General features: G+C 45.9%; 1 protein-coding gene across 15 annotated transcripts in view; it reads right to left on the bottom strand.

Annotated features, from left to right (window-relative positions):
• Positions 1-22,856, bottom strand: part of FNBP1 (formin binding protein 1) — a 144,423-nt gene that overhangs the window by 9,007 nt on the left and 112,560 nt on the right. For 2 of the 15 annotated variants that reach the window (XM_059410558.1, XM_059410544.1), the window contains exons 9-16: positions 19,727-19,924; positions 18,599-18,781; positions 15,485-15,568; positions 12,878-12,892; positions 8,957-9,066; positions 2,546-2,678; positions 843-964; positions 416-555 (exon numbers count right to left, since the gene is read on the bottom strand). In XM_059410558.1, coding sequence (XP_059266541.1) covers positions 416-555; positions 843-964; positions 2,546-2,678; positions 8,957-9,066; positions 12,878-12,892; positions 15,485-15,568; positions 18,599-18,781; positions 19,727-19,924 — 985 coding nt within the window. The remainder of the gene's footprint in view (positions 1-415; positions 556-842; positions 965-2,545; positions 2,679-8,956; positions 9,067-12,877; positions 12,893-15,484; positions 15,569-18,598; positions 18,782-19,726; positions 19,925-22,856) is intronic. The other 13 variants (XM_059410543.1, XM_059410545.1, XM_059410547.1 and 10 more) reach the window with 13 other exon arrangements.

Here is a 22,856-nt window from a genome sequence, read left to right as displayed (position 1 = left end):
TGACAGAGAGAGAGATCACAAGTAGGCAGAGAGGCAGACAGAGAGAGAGGAGGAAGCAGGCTCCCCGCTGAGCAGAGAGCCCGATGTGGGGCTCCATCCCAGGACCCTGAGATCATGACCTGAGCCGAAGGCAGCGGCTTAACCCACTGAGCCAACCAGGCGCCCTAAATAAAATCTTTTTAAAAAAATCATCAGTATTCCACACTATCTGCTGCAAGTAAGCTGCATGAACGCTGTTCCATCGGGTGGACCAACGGGCAAAACATGCAGCCTTGAACCAAATACTGATGATGATGACGGTGAGCGGAACACAGGGTAAAACAACCGAGAAAGATCCGGAAGGCTTCAGAAGAAGGTCTAGTCACAGCAGACGGGACAGTGTGCACAACAGGGGAACCAGGCGGACGTGGGTCACCTTCGAATGTGTAGAGGGCTTTGCAGGTCCCGATGGCAGGCAGGGGCTCTTCCTCGTCAAACTCGTCGTCGAAGTCCGTGGCCAGCACCTTCCCCTCACCCTCCTGACTCTGCTCCTCTGTGTAACTGCCATCCGGGCTGCTCAAGAGAGGAAACCACGCAGCAACTATAGCGACTGCCCAGCGAAGTGCTCGCCCCCTGCCCCCCCGACCGCTGCCACCAAGGCCATCTCGGGTCACCCTGCATGCTCCATTGCCACCCCATGCGGGCCGAGGGACCCACGCCACGGGGAAAGGGCAGGTCTGGCATCTTGGGCTCCTTGGTATACGGAGCAAGTGCCTTTGCTCGTTTCTAGACTCCAGAACTGCAACATGGACACAAAGCAAATCTGCCCCCGCTGGACGGCAGGCGCGGCACAGATACTGTACCTCTCGCGGTCCTGGGCGCAGCTGTTGACCGTGGCCGGGTTCTGGGCGTCGAACATTCCACTCTGCCGGCGGGCCTGCTCGCTGCGGGCCGGCAGCCTGCCCTCCACCTCCGCCAGCCAGGCCTGCAAGCAGAAGCCACCAGAGACAGCTCAGCTGAGGGTCCGACCCAAGAGTCCCCAGATTCAGGGGGCTCGATGGTCCCTGAGGCTGATCAAGAAGGGCCACACGCTTGGGGGGGGTCCCCTGTGTCTCTGCATGCAGCTATACCAAGTGCCCACACGCAGCGGCTCCCAGTGCATCTCACGCTGGAGAAGTAGAAGCAAGCGGGCGTAGGCCACTGTCACAGTGTGGCAGAAAGAGCCCTGGACTGTGTTACAATCTTGGGCTTTTTTTTTTTTTTTTTGGTACGCTCCATGCTCAGTGTGGAGCTCAGTGCAGAGCCTGAATTCCCAACCGTGAGATCAAGACCTGAGCTGAGATCAAGCATTGGGAGCTTAATGACTGAGCCACGCAGGTGCCCCACTACTCTTGGGCTTTTAAAAACAGCTGTGTGAGATCAGGTAAGTCGCTTCTGGTTCCTTCTGGCTCCAAAATTCTGTGACCGTGAGCTCCCGCTGGAGAAGGGGCTCCTGTCCCACTGGAGCAGAGACTCAGTGTGAAAGCTATGTGCACCTTTTGTTTTGAGGAGTGAGTCTCTCTTTTTAAGGGTAAAGAAATGCGTTTCCAAGAAATCAAATTAAGATAAAAGATAAACTTATCTTGGGCAACATTTAAAATTGTGTCGAAAGAAAAGGCCAGAGGAGAAAAATGACCAGGAAAGGACATTTCGAGGTTCTAAACCCTCTAACTAATTGGCGGATGCCGGGAAGAGTCTTAAAAAGCCGTATCTGACCCTTCGTTGCTAGAAGCAACCGATTCCGACTGGCACAATCAGTCACTGCTCTATTTTTCAATGTTCTGTAGCCTCAAAATTTGTGGGTAAAAGCAGCTTTCTGCCCATCGCTCTTGAGTGCTCTCTCTCCCTCCTTAAAAACTATAGTATTTGGGCGCCTGGGTGGCTCAGTGGATTAAAGCCTCTGCCTTCCGCTCGGGTCATGATCCCAGGGTCCTGGGATCAAGACAGGCGTCAGGCTCTCTGCGGAGCCTGCTTCCTCCTCTCTCTCTCACTCTGCCTGCCTCTGTCTGCTTGTGATCTCTGTCTCTCAAATAAATTTAAAGATTTAAATTTAAATTTAAAAAAAACTGTAGTATTTATCTTTCCTACTCATTTCTAACTGGTGTCTCTCAGCGGTTGTCACCTCTATAACCTTTTGATAATGGGTTCTTTGGAAGAACCGTAATGTATCTGACTTGATTTTTTTTAACTTCTGGATTCACGACAGCCCACACACAGCTGTCCCCTTCATCGGCAGGGGTTGGAACAGGACCGACCAAGCCAAGCACAAAGGACAAGGCGTACAAATACATTGATCAGTGCTGGGTTTAGGGGAGTCCTGGGCCGAAGGCGTGCCGAGGGGCAGAACAGCAGGGGGTGTGACCACTCTTCCTTTTATCATGACTCGCCAACCTCCCCCCTCCCGACACCCTCCAGCCATGTCTTCGCGAATCGCTGGTGTGCTACGGCATGAACCCAGCACGACACCCAGCCTTTCCGCGGTTTCTTTTTCTTCCAACAGGGCTTTTCACGCACAGCGTTTCCATACCTCAAATTTCTGGGCTTCTAGTCGCAGTTTTTCTATATTTTGGCTCACTTCGGTTAATTTGTGATCCAGACTGGCAGGGTCTCCCATCTGAGGATTCTTTAGGTAAACATCTTTCATTTTTGTGATGGCATCTCTGGAAAGAAAGAGGGAGCAGGACACAGTAAAGGTCAAGGTCATCCGCCAAGTGTCTTCTCCTACCACGCCGCACGCCGCACGCGCCGGCACACGGGATGATGGCATCACGGTGCAGGTCGGAGGGGAGTCCTCGGAGCTGCTTTCATCCTAAAACTCCGTGAGAATTCTGCTCCCGAGGTCTGTATAATCCAGAGACGGGTATTAAAACTTCGGTTGCCTTTTCTGAATGGTATCTGGTACCTCCCACTGCCCTCTGAGATTGAGAAACAAATCAGTCACGGCCCTGCCTTCGCCCCCAACGACGGAAACAGAGCTCCAGTGGCACTCTGGGTCCCACGGGCTCCCAGGCGTTCCCCTCGTGCAGGAGCACAGTTAACTGCTTGGGAAATTTTATGACACACTCTTTTAACTATTAAGAAGCCAAACCCACAGTTGGTGTCCATGACAGCGGGCAACCGAGCCTCAAGGCAACCCATCGCCAGGCCCCACGCCCTTCCTGAACCCGGAGGGCAGCGGCCCGCAGCGGCCTGAACGGATAATCCCTCCAGGCGTGTGGCCACCATGCCTGGGGCTATCTCTGGGACCAAAAGGCTCTATTAATTTTGAATTCTGGCTCCATAGGGTTCGGTAGGGTTCGGAGATGTTCAAAGTTTAGGGCAAATGACTCTGCAGGTGGTAAGGGGCCAACTTTAATGAGCTTCAGTAAAAGGCACCTGTTATACAACATAGGACCAATGAAGCAAACCCAGTTAGAGTCATGGGAAATAGTTTAACTGAAACTATAGAAATAACAGGAGGAAAATTTCCCAAAGTCCCCATCGGGCCTGGGCCCGCCCCCCCTTGCATCTGAGCCTCCCCCAGCCCAGCCCGCTGCTCCTTTGTGGGTATCCCCCGCCCCCTCCGCTTCCCCTCTGCACATCTCCCCTGCACTCCCTGCCCCCTGACTCCGCTCCCCTTCCTTCTTTCCCACCACGTGAGTCACTTTCCAACTCCATACGTTTGTTATTACGCTTATTACTGTTCATCCTCGGTCTCTTCCTACTTCAATGGAAGCTCTGGAAGGAAGCTCTATGGGCTCAAGCTCTTTTGTTAACTTGGTATCTCCCCGGGGTGGGGCACTACGGGGCACACAGCAGATGCTCAGTAAGTATCTGAGATGAATAAATGCTCTTACAACAAACAAACTGTAATGTCCGCCTTTACCAAATTCCTTCCTTCCTTTTTTTAAAAAAATTTTTATTTATTTATTTGACAAGATCACACAAGTAGGCAGAGAGGCAGGCAGAGAGAGAGAGGAGGAAGCAGGCTCCCCGCTGAGCAGAGAGCCCGATGCGGGGCTCCATCCCAGGACCCTGAGATCATGACCTGAGCAGAAGGCAGAGGTTTTAACCCACTGAGCCCCCCCAGGCGCCCCACCAAATTCCTTTCTTGACCTTATGGCTACACCTCCAGCTACTGCCCCATCTCTCAGCAAAACGTTTCCAAAGACTTGTCGAGATTCATTACCTCTGATTCTCCAACTCCTGTCTCTCCTCATAGGTCTCCATAGATGTTTAACTTTATTCGTCTTTTCAAGGAACCAACTTTTGGATTTGCTGATCCTTTTTGTTGAGTGTGTATGTTTTTCTGTGTCATTAATTTACACTCTTTTCTTGCTTCTGTTTTCTTGGGTTCAATCTGCTGTGCTTTTTCTAACTTCCTGTGATAGACACTCAGCTCACTGATGCTTAGTGTTTTTTGTTTTTAATACATATGGAAAGCTATAAAGTTCCCTTTGTGAGTGTTGCCTCAGTGACAGCCCAGTGGTGCGTGGAATATGGGTTCAGGTTCAGCTCTGCTCCGATATTTCCCAATGTCTTTTTTTTTTTTTAATCGCGCTTTCAGTGTATTTCTTTTTCTTTTTTTCTTCTTTTAAACATATAATGTATTATTTGTTTCAGGGGTACAGGTCTATGTTTCCAATGTGTCTCATGATTTCTTCTTTAGTCTCTGAGTTATCTAGAGCTACATTTCTTAGTTTCTCAATGTTTGTTATTGGTACCCAACTTCACTGCAGGCTTCGGAGAACACACCTTGAATGGTGTCCAGCCTTGGATGTTTGTTGAGATCTGCTTTGTGAAAACAGGATATGCTCAGGTTGTTAGAAATGTTCTATGTGTGCTTGAAAAGAATGTGCACCATGAAATTATTGGATAGACATGTCTGAGGTCAATTTTGTCAATTATATTATTTAAGTATTCTGTCCTGGAAGCGACAGATGCTGGCAAGGATGCAGAGAAAGGGGAACCCTCCCACACTGTTGGTGGGAATGCAAGCTGGTGCAGCCACTCTGGAAAAGAGCATGGAGGTTCCTCAAAAGAGTTGAAAATAGAGCTGCCCTATGACCCAGCAATTGCACTACTGGGTATTTACCCAAAAGATACAAATGTAGTGATTCGAGGGGGCACATGCACCCAAATGTTTATAGCAGCAATGTCCACAATAGCCAAACTATGGAAAGAACCTAGATGTCCACCGACAGATGAATGGATAAAGAAGATGGGGTCTATATATACAACGGAATACTATGCAGCCATCAAAAGAAATGAAATCTTGCCGTTTGTAACACCATGGACGGAACGACAGGGTATTATGCTGACTGAAATAAGTCAATCAGAGAAAGAAAATTATCATATAATCTCTCTGGTATGATGAATTTGAGAGGCAACATGTGAGGTTTGGGGGGTAGGGAAGGAAAAAATGAAACAAGATGGGATCAGGAGGGAGACAAACCATAAGAGATTTAATCTCACAAAACAAACTGAGGGTTGCCAGGGTGGGTCAGGAGAGGGTGGTGGGGTTATGGATATTAGAGAGGGTATGTGCTATGGTGGGTGCTGTGAAGTGTGTAAACCTGGCAATTCACAGACCTGTACCCCTAGGGCAAATAATACATTATATGTTAATAAAAAGATTTAAAATTTAAAAAAAAAATTCTATCCTGAATCTGTTAATCTGTTCTACCAGTCACTCAGAGAACTGCATTAAAAATCTCTTCCAACGGGGCACCTGAGCGGCTCAGTGGGTTAAGCCTCTGCCTTCGGCTCGGGTCATGATCCCAGGGTCCTGGGATCGAGCCCCACATCTGGCTCTCTGCCTGCTTCCTCCTCTCTCTCTGCCTGCCTCTCTGCCTACTTGTGATCTCTGTCAGATAAATAAAAAATCTTAAAAAAAAAAAAAAATCTCTTCCAACGACATGTTTGTATTTCTTGTACATACTCATGTCAAAGGGTTAACAGTATAACCTTTTCTATGTTTTAAGATTGTACAGTCCTACAGCTTTAAACTGAACTGTTTGTTCCTTGAAACATTTAATGTTTTAATTCAATTTAATGTTACGAAGTTGACCTTCCTAAGCTGAATAGTTTGAGGGGTTTTTTTGGCCTGAAAGTCAGTCATCTTCTGGCTGGCACTGGTCAACCAGTACCTTTTTCCATTCTCTTATTTTCAACCTTTCTATACCTGTATGTTGGGGTGTTTTTTTTTTTTTTTTTAATACCTTATGAGTTAGCTGTGCCTTTTATAGGCTGTGGATTTGGGGTTGTTGTAGCTTTGTCTAGTCTGAAAATCTAATTGGGACATGTAGTCTGTTGACACTGAACATACTCATTTTATTTTACAGATTCTATGTGCCAGGCATTGGTCCAAGTACCTTCCATATACCGATACATTTAATCCTATTAACTTCCTTTTCAAGATGAGGAAACAGAGGTAAGGTTAAGAGGTTAAGATCAAGAAGAGGTTAAGAAGCTTGTCCAGGGGCGCCTGGGTGGCTCAGTGAGTTAAAGCTTCTGCCTTAGGCTCAGGTCATGATCTCAGGGTCCTGGGATCGAGTACTGCATCGGGCTCTCTGCTCAGCAGGGAGCCTGTTTCCCACCCTGCCTACTTGTGATCTCTGTCTGTCAAATAAATAAATAAAATCTTTAAAAAAAAAAAGAAAAAGAAATAGGTTTGAACCCAGGGTATTAAAAAAAATTTTTTTAAGTTTTATTTATTTAAGTAATCTCTACACCCCACATGGGGCTTGAACCCACGACCCCAAGATCAAGAGTCACACACTCCTCTGAATCAGTCAGGTGCCCCTGAACCCCAGGGTATTTTAAATCTACCCTCATGCTTCGTGCTTTGATGACTCCTGCCTTGTTCCTCTTGGACAAGACATAAGTTGCGTGAGAGCAGATGTTTTCATGTGTTTTGTTCATCGTTTTATTCCCAGGGTCTAGGATATTTCCTTGCACACAGTAAATGCTCAATAAATAGTCATCTAGTAAACCGTTAAATGGCACTGGACTTTTTTTTTTTTTTTTTGGTAAGATTTTATTTATTTACTTGACAGAGAGAGAGAGAGAGAGATCACAAGTAGGCAGAGAGGCAGGCAGAGAGAGAGGGGGAAGCCGGCTCCCTGCTGAGCTAGAACGGGGCTCGATCCCAGGACCTGAGATCATGACCTGAGCCAAAGGCAGAGGCTTAACCCACTGAGCCATCCAGCGCCCCTGGCACTGGCCTTCTTACCAGCAAGGCCGCTGTGAGCGTTAAAAGGTTAACCAGCTTCTACGGCCACAACCCAAGTGGCAGAGAAAGTTTTCTACCTAATTCTTGGACAACAGTGTCCATGACCTTCTACAATGTCATTTCAAATACCTGAGTCAGAACTTCTCACTCCAGTACGGAATATAACTGCTCAGTTATTCCACAGGCTGAGGTGTAACGGGTTGATACATGCAGGACCCTTTTTATATTTGGTTCTGCGTGTAATAAAAAGGATAAAGAAAACTTTCATCTCATGAGGTATATTTCCTTTTTTTTTTTTTAAAGATTTTATTTATTTACTTGAGAGAGAGACAGTGAGAGAGAGCATGAGCGAGGAGAAGGTCAGAGAGAGAAGCAGACTCCCCGTGGAGCTGGGAGCCCGATGCGGGACTCGATCCCGAGACTCCAGGATCATGACCTGAGCCGAAGGCAGTCGTCCAACCAACTGAGCCACCCAGGCATCCCTCATGAGGTGTATTTCTAACACAGAACAAAGTTAATTATCTGTGTTGCTATTTGTTATGCACAGTAACAGTGTCCATAAAACCACCGATTTTGTTTGTTGGCTTTTTGCATGACCAAATTTTATTTTATTTATTTTATTTTACTTTTTCGCATTACCAAATTTTAACTCCAGCTTTGCCACAAAGAAATTTATGTAGAATCCCTCTCTGGCCTGTTTACAGGCCACAAAACCTCAAGTTATCTTTTAGAAAATCTCAAATAGATGAATGATTCCCCGATTCACTCAGTGAGAATTTATAAGGTGAGAGACAATAAAGAAAGTGGTTTTTCCATCAGGATCACTAGCAAGTAGCCCCTAAGTGACAGCAAAGACCTACGGGCTACAAATGTGGGGAGGGAAGCGCAAATGAAGAGATTATCAACTCTTTTCGTCTTATTTTTTGCATATACAACATCCTGGGGTCAAACTCACAGAACGGCTCAGAAAACGGGGAACCCCAGCCGTGGGATCCTGACACAGGAGCTTCTCAAGAATGGGAAAACATCACACCCCGCAGGCGGCTGGTGGTGTGTGTAATAAGACATAACGTGATTTGTTTTCTAGACACTATCAGTAGGCTCTACAACAAGGTACAGAGACGTGAGAACCTCTGGGAAGGCTGTCACTTATCCTCAAATAGGAAGACAAGGTTATTTTAGACCCTAAACTAGAATGTGGGGCAAGGGAGGGGGGTGGGACTCACGCCACGCTCCTCTTCCTCATTTGTACATACTTGTAATTAAAAGAAAAGAGGGTGGGGGATGGGCAGAACAGGTGAATGGGAAGAAGGGGACACTTATCGCGATGAGCCCCGAGTCGCGCACAGAAATGCTGGGTCACCGTAGCGTCCACCTGAAACTCACAGAGCACTGGATGTTAACTGTCCTGGAAATAAAATTTAAAACTTAAAAAGAAATAAAAATTGGGGAAAAAAAAAAAAAGAAGTATGGAAATACAGAGGAAGAAAAAAACCAGATAACCAAATGTATTTTGTTCCCCAAACTCAGAGTAAAACTTATTTGTTAAAAGAATTCTCCCGCTCTGCAATGAAGCCATCCGGTAGACCCTCCGTGAAAGAAACAAACAAACAACAACAAAACCCCACACCGCTGAAATCCTCACTCTTCTTGAAGCTAATCTGGGATTTCCCATCTTTCACCCTAAACCCGAATCTCGTAATAAGTCGCGTTGCTCCACGCTACCTCTGATCCATCTCCTTCTGAATTTCTTTATTTAATTCATCGACTTTCTGCTGCAGCTTCTTCCTTCTCTGCTCCGGCGGGAGGTTGCTGAAATCCTCAGGCGTCGCACCCTGCGGACACAAACAGGCATGAGCCCGCGCTCGTCCCTGAGGACAGACACAGGACGCCTGCACGACGCAGCCCCCAGACACCGGGGGTGCCGAGGTCCGCGTGTGTTTTCATGACCAAGAGGGAAGCTCTTTCCCAGGACACCCAGCTGAGACGTAAGATCGATGCATGCAAACTGCAGAGAAGTCCCACACACCGGCTCGGGGTCCAGGTCCGCTCGCCCAACCACCTCGGCCAAGGCAAGCAGCAAGGCTGCAGACGGGGAGGGGCAGAAGAAATTCCGGCCCCCCCAAGACTCGAGGAAGACCATACTCTGAGGCAGAGCCTTCCCTTGCCCGTCAGTGTTGGCGGCAGCGCTGGAGCGTGAAGAACATCTGAGGTGTCTGCTCCTTTCCTACCGCACAGGGACAAGTGCCCCCCTTCCACGGTCTCGTGTTGAACGCCCCGCTTTACTCCCTATCCGGGGTCTTTCTTCCCAATTCCCCACACAGGCTGAGGCCCAAAGTTTCCATCCCCACCAAGGGACAGATGGGACATCTGGTCCCTCAGGTATGTGGGGGGAAGGGTCCCTAAAACCCCTTCCCCCCCCCCCCCCCCACCCCCTGCACGCTCCCCTCTGCTGCCTCTGAAAGTCGGGTCACTCCTTTCTGACATCTGTAGGGTGACCTCAGAAAATCCACATAGAACGGGCTCCCGGACCTCCACACCAACTCCCCAGCATCCGAAAGCCATGCCAGCTGTTTCCAATCCAGCAGAAGGAGCCTGTTTTGATATCTGGAACCCCTTTCAGAAACAATTAGGATCTTTCCTCGGTGCGTACGGTCTCAGTAGAAAACCCCAACAGCGAGCTTCCAGACTCTTCCAGGTGCTTACGAGTCAGGAGCTTCGGCTAGAGCTGTTGGGGGATCAAGTGCCTTTGATTCCATGAAGGGATTTTCATAAACAAAGAGAAATGGACTCAATCGCCAGGGATAAGCCAAGAAATTTAACAAGAGATTTTACTTTAGAGCCAATGAAACAGGCTGGCTGGGGCGCGGGGGTGGAAAGGAGAGGACCCGGGGAATGTAATTCCAAAATCTAGCTGAATTGGCCAAAGCAGCTGACATGGTGCTGGTGACCCCGGCTCCCTGGCTGCTTGGGACCGAGCACCAGGGCTGCTGTGCCGGGAGGTGCGATGCAACCGCGCTTACCGCAAGGCCACGCGCACACCTTCCGGCTGATGTTTAGACTCGTGTGTGTGTGTGCGTGCCCGCGTGTATTAGAGAGAGAGAGAGAGAGGAGTGAAACCAGAACACAAGTGGCTAGTCCGTCATGGCAAGCCAAGCAAGGTCAGTTGCCGGTAAAGCGAAAATGACCCAAACTCATCTTTCAGCACAGAAATCAATCAGGCTGCTTGTTTCCGGCCCCGGGCGATTCTCGGGTTGGAACACGTGCAACCTGAATCGTGCGCTTTTCACTTCGCTCAGCTCCAGCACCGAGCCCAAAAGCACAACACCTTCTCTTCCTGCTGAGGTTACTTAAATCACATCAGAGTGTTTTCTAAAATTGAGGGGATTGTTTTGTTTTGTTTTGTTTTGTTTTGTTTTCAGGGCTGGAATGCCATAAAACAAAAGGCGTGCTGCTTCGGAAGCCAGGAAAGGCAGGGAGGGCGCCAATGTGAATTCATTAATAGTTACTAAGCTGAACTGCGGGCTAAGAGTCCCAAAGAATTTTTCCTACAAAGAATGGAAAAGTTCTCATCTCTGCGCTCGTGAATACGGCGGCCACACACGGCTACTGAGCCTTTGAAATGTGGCCAGGACGACCATGGAACTGAATTCTACATTTTTATTGGATTTTAATTAACAAACATTTGAATAGGCTTGTGTGATGGATGGCCAGCATACGGGATTCAGGGGTAGACTGTGAGCATGTGTAAAGTTTGCAGGGGTGTATAAACACTTGTGACTTATAAACAGATTCCTTACACAGCAAAAAATTTGTAACTTCAATTACTTACGAGAACTAACTAACTAACTAAAGGAATAAGTTAGGTCCCTTTCGATAGGTATTCTATGTTTCTGTATTGTTATTTAGAAACTAATCTCATGAACTGTGCCTCAGACAAACTGCATTGCCCTTGGAGGCTGAGGTCACGGCTTCTTCTAGATCTGAAGGAGTGTTAGGTGTCTGGAAGTACCTTGAAAGGCCATTAAGTCTTGGATGACTTTAAGCAATACTCTGACCTAGGATTCGTTTTGCAATGAAGGAATTTATATTTCCAGCTTTGACTCAGAGTAGACTTTCTGAAATCTTTGTTGTGGTCCAGTCTGGAAACAGACTGGCCCCATGGGTGGCACTGGTTTTGCAAGATGGGTCAACGTGTGTGGGGATATTTTAAGTGGCTGCTGCTCTGGAAGGACCTTGTTTTCCACACTTCTGGAATCAAACGTTTGCTCTGTGCCTCTCCCCACAGGAGCACAAGCTACAAGCACAAGAAGTGTAAGCGGCTTCTTTGGAGTTCACACCTTTTTCACTCCAGGCATCTTTGGGCAACACTTCCCTTCTTTACTGGCTTCCAAGTAATGGTAAAAAGCAACAGTTCCATACCAGCTTGGTCAAATGATTTCTATTTCAGGCAGAAAGACTGCCCAATTCTATTAATACTGTTATCTTTTGCTTCCAGCGCTTCAGCAAAAGAAGAAATACAGACAGGGCAAGGAAGAAACCCCAGTACCTGAGAGACTCCTACTTAATTCACCCAGTTCCTCCCAAATCCATGCTGCTGCCCAACTCAGTTCATTGAAACATTTAGAGTGTTTTCCTTCTCGTAGAGACCTTAATTAAGGACTCGTCTGTGGATTTTATTTCACAGTCTAAGATATGTTCCATTTAACAAGATATTCGTTTTCTCTGGGGTTGGGCTGGTTGCCAAATACTGAGTCAGGTTGAAAAAATTCTGGAAATCCACATGTATATGTATCCATGTACAAACACACAAATGTGTAGATAAGGACCACCAGAAACTCTTATCCTGCATCATCAACAGCAATGCATAAAGTAGTTGACCTTATTCCTGGGTGAATTGTTACAGTGTATCATTGTCCATAATTTTAAGACATTCTCAGCTGTGGTGTTTAGAATACTATGTAACTTAGAATACTATGTAACTCTGACATACAGTTAGGGGTTACAGAGTTAAAAGTTTCTTTTAATAAATTTAATGATTAGTCTGTTTACTAGGGCTATGCGATTAGGTAGGAACAACACAAGACACTAAGTAAATTATTTTAGAATTTACTAAATTCACTGTCCATAAAGTCATCTTGTGATTTCTTAAATCAGCTATGCATAAGGAACCCACATATTTATATAGCGACTTAAAGATCCCATGGGTTGTAATTCTCCCAGGCTGCATTGGAACTGAGTTTGAGACTGGCACCATTCCTGCCTGTCTCCTTCGGGCTCACTGTGCTTTTCACCTACTTCTGTGGCTCCCAGGGAGAACATCTTTAGCTGTTAAATTTACTTTTACTCCAAATGATCCACAAATAAACTCCCCAATATCAAATATGTGTATTTCTGGTCACATTTTAAATAAAGTTTATTAATATCTGCCATCCTCTTAAGGCCCCAGTAAGAAAGGAGACCAAATCATGAGTTAAGCGTTAATTTTCTTAGCAACTTGAAAAGATTAAGATCGCCCCTAGTGGATTTTGGACCTTTGGATTGCACAGCTCTACTGAAGAAACACCAACGAAAGCATACGCAACAGAAACATACACCCAAAAAACCTGATTAGATTTGGGACATGCATAGAATAATTGTGCTTACCAGCTTGAGAGAAAGCTTCATGTAAAAATTGAAGAGGTAACAGGGGAAAAAAAGAGAGAGAGAGACAACACATCAGAAGAAGAGGAATTCGGTCAGTTGCACCGTATTAACATAACACATAAATTCACCTGTCGCTTGTGAAAATGACTTGCAGTGGATCTGTGCAAACGTTCACAAGAGGGTCTGGCCCCTGCCAAAACCTTCCTTTCACTGCCACGTTGCCAGAGCAAAAAAATAAAGATAGAAAAGGAGAGGTTCTGTTCACAGTTCTGTGTGGGTCACATCGGTCTGGTTATAAGCTGAAATAAGTTTGCAGTTGGTGACACATGCTGATAATAAAAGACAAAAATAATCACACAGGCTTTTGTTCACCACATTTCACATGGAAAGTTTTACTCACAGGGGGGAGCTGAAGAGCAGTGACTTCCGCAGTAAGTAACGTATTTATTTATCTTAAGGAACTCTAATAAACGTGAAGACTGTCATTTCTCAAAGACACAAAGGCAAACTCTTGAGTGGGTGAACGGGTAACCGGGGGCTGGAAGTTGCTCCAGGAAACCATCTGCGGGATCCAGAAAGCCTTTCTGCACCAGGCCGGAGGCAGGACGATGCCCTTGCATTGCTTACCAACCCCCACACTGTGGAAGGTGTGTTCAGAGGCTCACATGCACTCTGAGCCCTACCCACGGGGGTTACAAAGCACCTGGAAAGCTAACGGGAGTAGCTGCCCTGAGAGTTACTGTTAGGAAACTCCCAGTTATCTCAACTACTGAGGGGCACTCCTTGCTCTGCATTTCCTGACCATTATCAGGAGGCAGCAGGTGCAATTTTGTTGGGCCTGGAGATTAGCAAAGGTAGAGTAATTACTGGACACAAAACAGATTAAAGGGCATCTCCAAATTATTAAAAAAAAAAAAAAAAAAAGAAAGAAACATTTGGCTCTTCGTTAACAGGTGAGATATACTCTATGGCCGGGAAGCAGTGTTTTGAGAGCATGGTGCGTTTTAACTTAGCTGTTGTCAATTCTAAAAGCTCAGGCAGCTGCAGTAGGATCAAAAATATGTTGGAGACCAAGGACCAAAGAACGAGCCCTTTGATTTTAAATTGGGAGTGCAGGGCGTTAAAAAATTCCTTAACCAGGTTTAAAAAATCTTATTCTTAAGATGAACTAAAAATGGACACTTCTTTTCAAATAGGCATTAAGCTTTGAAAGAAATCGCCCCTATGGGGGAAAAGACTTTAAGAGGCAGCAAGACAAAACTTTTGGGAGAACGAGGCAGCAGGTACAGGCGTGCTCCTGACTCTCCCTGTGGCCCCTCCTGTGAGCCTTAGCACAGATCGGCTGATCACATCTTGAGTTCTTTACAGACAACACTCAGGGTGCACAGCGGAAAACTTGGCAAATATCTCCCCGGCAAAGCACGTTACCCCCTACAAATGTTTTCTCACCCAGGATCGTCTAAAAGTGGCAAATTCGAACACCTGACACTTGAACTCTGTACATACACTACCTGTTCTCTCTTCGGCTACTTCCGTTACTTACATGAGCATATCAATTATATGTTCTTTCTTAAGCATTCCAAAAGAAGAATTCTAACATCGAAACTAACAGCACAGGAATGATTACCACTTCATAATAAAAACGAGTCATTAGGATCGAAAATAAATCTGAGTACCCATAGGAAATCCCGGATTTTTGAGCCAAACGCCGTCTTCTGAAGTGGACAGTGATGGGCCCTCTACAAGAAGCACCATCACGGGGTGTGGTATCCTCATAACGATCAGACACCGGTTTTCCATCTTAAGCTGTAAGCCAGCCAGTTAGATCATTTAACATGGGAAACCGAAGCCTTTGAGAAAATACTTGCAAAGACTGCATTAGGTGCACCGCGAGACATCCGAGGAACTAGAAAGCGGTCAGTTTCAGGCAACAAGTATGGAGCCTTGGGAGCCACACATGTCAATAACACATGAAGGGACACAGAGCCAGCGGGTCCATGTGTTACTGCACGGCCACAGGTACGAACCTCAAGTACGAAGAAAGGGGACAGTGAAAATAAGTACAGAAGTAACGGTTGAATTATGGTCCGTGGAAAGTCACGGGACTACTTTGTGACCTCGCCCACGCCCCGATGATTGTTTTGGTTCCCCAAGCTTCACGGCATGACCCCCTTACGGATCCATCTCTTTCACACGGGGCGGGGGGGGGGGGGTGTCCTCGCACGATCTACACGACCGCCGTCTGTAAGAATGTCCTCCTGGGACCACGCTCTGCGGCTGTGGTTATGGGTGAGATTCTGCCCTAGAATCACACCCGTGGACATCTTCTCAGACGGCAGTCACGATCGGCGAAGAGCGGGCAGAGCCAAGCTCCGTCCACTGCCGTTTTGGGGAAGCCTGGTTGTTCTTGGGAAGTTGGTTCCTTTTTCCCGCCCGAGCTTTCCAGATGAAGTAACTTGGGGCTGACTTTATAGTAATAACTTGGCTCTTCCCATGTCCAGGTCACCCAGGGGAGAATTTTGTTGCCGGGTCCCCAGTCTTGGTGCTGTCCGAGGGGTTAGTACCTGAGCCATGACTCAATGCCCTGGCCGTCACAGGTCAACTTACAACATAGTCCCTAGCTTCAAAAGCATACGTGGGTTTCCCTATCGTCCTCTTCATGAGTTCTTTGTGAAAACAGAAAGACTGAGTCTGCCAATAATCAGCAAGAGAACAAGATAAAATGAATAAAATTAAAGTGACCATAAAATTGTAACATCTGACAAACAATCAGTAAGGATTTTCCAAACCTTTTGATCAACTGCGATGGGATTTTTTTCCATGCCATGAAATCTAACACATGGGGGGAAATGGGCCCATATTTTAGAATTAGAAGGCCCTTGTCGAGACCAGAAAGAGAAATCTTAATTTAAGACTACAAAATTACATTTGTAAATTGCAAGCAGAGACCACACTGCCTGGTTTCATTTTTCCTTGTCTTAGGTAAAGATGAAGAAATGGTTAGGAAAGCTCGGTGGCATACTTTAGAAATGTTCAATGAAACAAGATTTTCTTACAGATGCCGGTGATTCACAACAACAAAAATATTTTATCCTGGTTCATTATTTAGACACAAAATCAGCTATGCTAAGAAATGTCTGCATAGGGGTCACACATTCGGATAATAGGAACAAAAACTGAAATCTGGATCTGAAAGCTGCAAAACACAATAAATTAATAGATGTGTTAAAATCACAGATCTGTTATTCTAGGTCACTTTTCCTATCTTTGGCACAACAGTCTTAAAGTTCTAAATGAGGTATAAAGGAAACAGAAGGACAGTATTATTTTCATGACAGGCCCCCATAATCTATGTACCTTCTCTGTTGAGATTGTTTTAAAATCAAATTTATTTCCCCAAACTTCAGATTTATTTTTCATTTTTGAACTTCCTAATTTTACTTCTGTGATGCATTTCCTTTTTCTTTTTTTTTTTTCTTTCTTTTTTGTTCACTTCTACTTCCTGAAGGAAGGGACCTCCAACCTGACCCTCACTGAGAACAGGCTGACCCAAAATGAAGGAAGCAGAAATATGTTTCTATTTATTCACTCATTCTTCTAGAACATCCTAGAACGTGTGTGTTAACTCTCAGGAAAACAAAGCAGGGAGAAAAAAAAATTTTTTTTTAACCGAGTTTTTGTTGAGCACAGATTTAAAGTGTAGGCAATAAAATTCATTTTGCTCATTTACAATTTTTAAAAGAGGGATTTTCCTCTAAATCATCATAATAACCCATTCCTCATCCCCCCCCCTTTTTTAAAGGGGTATATTTTTCCTAGCCGTCTTTCTCATACACTTATTGATTACTGACATTCTTTGGCCTTTCCCCAAACATTTAGAGAACATCATGAAATACAGATTCAGAAAACCATTTGCAACCAACACACTGTGGTGGTGTTGAGGGAATGACACAGACACAGAAACGAACGGTAAACAATCACAAATATTCCGCATACTCCATCGTGAGATTCCAAAAGACCATGCAGAGGTACTTGTTAGAAACAGAATAAACGAGTGCTTTGGTAAAGGTCTTGCAAGTGGCCGAGAGATGGGTTAACTGACTTACAGTTAACATAAAACTTTAAAGTGTTGCAAAAACACCCTGGCCAGATGCTGGACATTCTTCCAGGAGTAAGTGGGATGGCAGGGGAGTTTTCAAAGCCAGCCTGATCGAGCCCGGAACTGGGATCTCATTATAGAGCTCAACGCGGTCCATCACCCACTTCCGAAGCTACGCCCTGCCTTCTAACAACGGCTCTCTTGGAATCTTGAGGAAATTACATTGCTAATTCTTAACCTGATATGCTGGGGAACCTTAAGACGAGATAATTTCGCCGACTATCTGTATCCTTTACAGAATGGGGGGGGGGGGGCTGTCCCTCTTTCTACTTATTTACTTATTTTAAAAATACGGGATGCTTCGAGAATTTGCATGTCATCTGTGCTCATCTCCTCTGTATCATTCCAATTTTAGTATATGTCCCACCCCTCGTTTTAGTCCCAGCTATTATACATTGATACTCTTTTTTACCCAAAGGAAGGGAACAGTAAAAATTATGTTTCTACGAGAACACGTCCCACAGCCACTGCCTTGCAGCCCCCACAGATTGGGATAAAAGACCTTACTGGGTCCACGTGTCCATTTACTCTTGACCGCCATGCCTCGATCTGGGGATGGCTCTGACTACACGGATCAGTTCAGTTTATTTGGGAGGCTCCAAATGACTTTATTCCACTTTTGTCCTCGCAACCAAACGGGAAACTCCTTTTGGCTCCTGGATCAGCTGCACAAAACCCTGTGCGTCTGGCACAGGTGTTCCTAACCGAACGGGCAAGCTTGAGACGAGAGGATGTCCACTACCAAGTCAACCCTGTCCTAGCAGATGCTCCCCGAGTGTGGACGTCACAGCACCTTGGACGACGAGCACGCTATCTGACTTCACCTCTTCCTAACCTCATCTTTTGGGGCCTCGGTTTTCTTACCAGTAAAATAAGGATGTCATAGTGCCCAGGCTCACAGGGCAGTCAAAGACAACCACGGAACAGAGTCTGGTCCCCCATCAGTGCTCAGTAAATGTCAGCTGCTTATTATCTCCACCTCTAACGATAAATCTGGCCTTAGGCCTCTTCCAGCCAACGTTTTCTCACTATCTTCTAAGTTCCCCAACACAGCTCAAGAAACCACCGTAACCTCGGACATTTCCCCCTCGAACCTTGAGGCTTAGCTCAGACAGAAGCAGCTCTGTGACCCTCATGCTGTTCTCAGCAACCATCAAGCAAATGTTTTCTGCATCTACAGTGACTTCCAATTCCTCATCTCGGATGTCGCTGGCTTTGGAAACCGAATCTAAGCTTCCTTTTTGGGTAAAATCAAGGTAGAACATTAATGACTTAGATGTTTTCAAAGGGAAGTGGAGAAAGCCTTTCTGAAATGTGCTCGAGTCCCAGAGGACTCTGGGCCGGCCGGCTCGCTTTCTCTTCTTCTTTCTATCCACTCTGCTTCCTTCTTACTTCTCTCCTCCCCCGCTGGGGTTCTTCTTTCTAGCTACGGTGAAGCCCAGGTCCTTACTGTTCCGTGTTACGGGAAAACACAATGGATTCATTCACAAACAAAATAAGTCATGCAGAACGACACATGCGCCCAGAGCGCACAAGAGACAGGATTCCAGAGCAGAACTTACCCCACGCTTTAGGCTCCTGAAGCAGTGGATTTTGGGTTTGGAGACCATGAACTCGTTGAAGCGATGGGAGAGGGGTTCCTTTTGCTGCTTGGGAGACTGGGGGCCGTTGGGAACAGCAGAGGGTGAGGCAGAGGCAGGGGGGGGAGGGGGAGGCTGATGGGGGGATGTTAAAAGGGACATAAGCTACATGTAAGATGGAGCAGTGAGAGTAAAATCAGAAACAAGAAGATAAGACACAAAACAAAATAAGCATCAAATCATATTTGAAATCCAAAGCAAGTAAAACACAAACGATTACATATTTAGGCCATGGTCCAAAAGAAAACATGTAGAACATGACGAAAAGTGGAGGTTTTAGTCAGTAAAGCGATGGAAGAAGAGCAAGAAATCTGCGACCAGAAGCTCATGCAGGCTCTCCCATGCAAAACTACGTTAGTTACGCTCAACCAGTTAAGGCCAGAAAAGGGTCAAGATTTCTAAACCACCTAAAACCACCAGAGCTGGATGGGACAACATAGAGGACCTTAGATGCCAAAGTTGTCAAAACAGCAAGACAGTCTTTGGGAAATTAAATATGCAGTTATTCTCGGGAGAGCGTAGTAAGGGTGCCTGGACCACACGGGACGCCCAGGTCAGCGCTGTCCCGCGCCTACGACCGCGCTACCAAAAGAAAACGCAAAATGTTCATGGAGGCACATGTTAACGTGAAGTCAAAACCCAAGCTATTAACCCATGGACACGATTTCGAATCAGAGCTGCTGATCAGCTGTTAGGAGATATCCCGCACAGCACCCCCTCTCCCAGCCGAGGGGACCAGGCGGCTAGTGGACTTAGCGGTGAAAGGCGTGATGGGAGATGGCCAAGAGGTCAGTAGAGGTCAGTGTTAGTGTGGATGGCAGGAGTCAGGTGGCAATGCATCCGAAATAAGACAAACGGCCATGGCAAAGGGACCACCACCAAAGAGAAATCATGGTTCTTAAATAAAACAGCACGCTAGCTCTTTTTTTGCATTCTGTGAACTACAGGCTTACATTCTTTAGTTTGGTTTGGTTTTGTTTTTTAAAGACTAACCGAGACAATCGCCACACTTTATAAAATTCATTTCACGCTGGGTCCAACCATCAGTACCTTATTTTTTTTGATGAAAGGCCATAGCTTTCCTTTGGATTTGCCACCAAACTTGAGCTCTGGTTTGCCTTCTCCTCGGAAATTCGAGAGGCTGTTATCCGACACAGTGCGTTTCATCGGCTGGGTGTAATCCTCAAATTCGATGTCCCCGGGAGGCTCAAACCCGGACTTATAAGCTTCTATTACCAGTTGGGAATCCTGAAATTATAGCCATCAAACACAAATGCATTCAGACACGTGCGAATACTTTTTACACAATGAATTATGATGGCCCCATACAGAGGCTATCGTAAAGAACTTTATCTCTATAGTTATCTACAGAATTATATCTACATTGATTGGTAACAGAGTTTTTCTAATGGTAGTTTTTTAAAGATTTTATTTATTTATTTGTCAGAGAGAGAGAGAGCACAAGCAGGTAGGGTGGCAGGCAGAGGCAGAGTGAGAAGCAGGCTCCCCGCTGAGCAGAGAGCCAGATGCGAGACTCGATCCCAGGACCCTGGGATCACGACCCAAGCCAAAGGCAGATGCTTAACCGACTGAGCCACCCAGGCGTCCCAATAGTTTTATCATTAGAAAGAATAAGCACTATTTGTAAAGCTACAAGTCTAGCTGGATGGGAAGATACTCTCAACAGCCATTTTTCTGCAGCTGGAGAAACAAATATTAAGTAAGAAGGACTCTGCTAAAAGCAGAGAAAAAAGAGCCACTGTTAGGCACTTCCCTTGAAAAATACAGTAATACAAAAGTCTGGTTCTCACCAGGAGTTCTTAAGGTAGTTTAGCATACACAAAATCAAATCAAAGAGTAGGTAATCTCTATCACTTCTTTGGTTCATCGTGGTTCAGGGATATTAATTTTAATAGATATATAATGATATAATATATAAAAATAAATATATATAATAATATAACATATTAAATTATATTTATTGTAGGATTTTCCCTTATGGATACATTTGTTCTTAGACTCTCCCCCATCCACATGCAAGCTCTCGTCTGTTTTTCCTCTGTTGTATCCCTAGACCGAGATGGTGCCGGCAAGAACCGTGTGCAATAAATGTTTGCTGAAAAAATTCAACGAACCGAATGCCTACTCCACAGGCCCCTGAGTCCAAGCACTCTGCTAGGAACTCTGGGTGCTACACCTTCTCAGGGTTTGTCTGTGGTACAGACAAACGTGTAAGGCAATCATAACCAGAATGTCATAGACAGACAGGCAGATAGATACATACATAAAGCATTACAAAAGCACATGTGATTTGTAGTAACAATTGAAATCAATGATCAACTGACTTAAAAAAAAGGACACTACAGAAGACCATATGGAAAGATCTCAATTCTTCATATAAGCCCACAGTCGGTAGGGTATATAGCTATTTTAGTTATCCCTTACTCTGGAGATGGGCCACAGACTGCCAACTGTCTTCCAATAGCCAACTGTCTTTTCTTCTCAGGAATAGGAACCCTGATTTTAAGTTGCACACCCTGCCACCTACCTGAAGGCTTCATTCCCCAGCCTTCTGGGCAACAGGAGGTGGCCACCTAAGTTTTGACCTCTGAGATCTCTGAGATGCAGCCAGGATGGTGTGTAATTTTAGGAAGACTCTTTAAAGGGATAGCACGGGCCTTTCTCCATATTCTGCTTTCTGGAATTTGGATGTGATAGTTGGCGCTCCAGAAGCCATGCAGAGTTTGAAGGTCACACCATCCAAAGCTGTGAACTAGGAGGAGCCCGAGTCCCTGAGAACTTACAGACCAGCTGTCCATGCCGGGGCTGAGCCCTTTGCCTGCAGACATCTTTCACGTGAGAGGAAAAACCAACCGCCCTGTGTAAGACACCACTGTTCCCGTTACGGTTAAACATATGCAAGCAGGTTCAGATCTACAAGCCCAGGTGTGCCAGTGACTCACTGATGTGCTCTAATGAAACATGGTCATTTGATATAAACGGAAATTAACCATACACAAATAAACCAGTTTGACCTTTTCAGTAACCACGTGATTCTGAGACTGTATCAAGGGGCAGAGGGGACATCCAGTTTGTTGGAGAAGGGGCTGACAGAGCTGGGAGCTTTCCGTCCTTCTGTCCCACTCAAATAATTATTCAATCACCTCTTTCAACTCTTTGCTCAAATGTAACCTCTTGGTGGAAGAGCCAGCCCCGTCCCCTCCGGCACTTTCTAGCATTCTTTCCTACCTCACGATTTCCCCCAAATGCTCATCCCATTTGCACACTCTAAAAAATAGATTCTCATTTATTTTGCTATGGTCTGTCCCTTGAGAGTGAGTGAGTGAGTGAAAGGATTCGAACATTGCCAGAAACGGTGCTTGTTTTAGAAATAAAAAGCACAAGGTCGGGGGGAGGGGCCTAAGGGAAAGCACATGGCTTCGGAACCAGATGGACACATTCACTGTGTGGCCCTGGGCAAGGCTGTCACCTCCCTGGGTTCAAGGTTCTCCTCGGTGGGTCGTGGTGAGCACCCCCTGCACGGAAGGAAGTAGGTGTGCAGTAAGTGTTCGGGGAGCCGTGTCATGAAAAACCATCAACGTTTCTCAAGATGAAAATTTTGAAGGAGGACAGGCCAGCAGCTAAACACGAAGACGTGGAGATGACAAGACGTGGAGATGACAAGTGTGTGAGCAAAGAAAAGCTAGACTAAAAACGGCAAAGAATCAAAAGCAGCAACACCACAGCTACCTTAGCTACGAGCTGAACCTGCACAAGAAGATAAACTCGAGACGCACCAGGAGAACAGAGCAGGATGTCTGGAAAGAGAAAGGGAACGTGCCAGGAAAGGTGATCTGCATGGATTAAGAAATATCTGACCCTTGAATTCTCAAAAAAGAGCAAAATGAAACATTCATTCAAGGACACACCTGAAGGAGGCCGAGGGAATGAGCCATGCAGATGTCTGTGGGAGGAATACTCCAGGCAGAGGGAACACAGTAGGAGCATACTTGGGGAGTTTCTGAGGAACAGCAGGCTGCTGTGGCCACAGCACGGGGGAGAATACAGAAGAGGTGACATCAGAGAGATAAATGGGGAGGGAGCGTGTTCCAGATCGTTCAGGGCTTTGAGCCCACAGTGGTTCTGACTTTTCCTGTAAGACGGAAGCTCACGGAGGTCT

The sequence above is a fragment of the Mustela nigripes genome, chromosome 9, assembly GCF_022355385.1.
Source record: "Mustela nigripes isolate SB6536 chromosome 9, MUSNIG.SB6536, whole genome shotgun sequence".
Lineage (NCBI taxonomy): Eukaryota > Metazoa > Chordata > Mammalia > Carnivora > Mustelidae > Mustela > Mustela nigripes.
The sequence above is the reverse complement of the archived record's forward strand: the minus strand, read 5'-3'. Positions and strand labels throughout refer to the sequence as shown.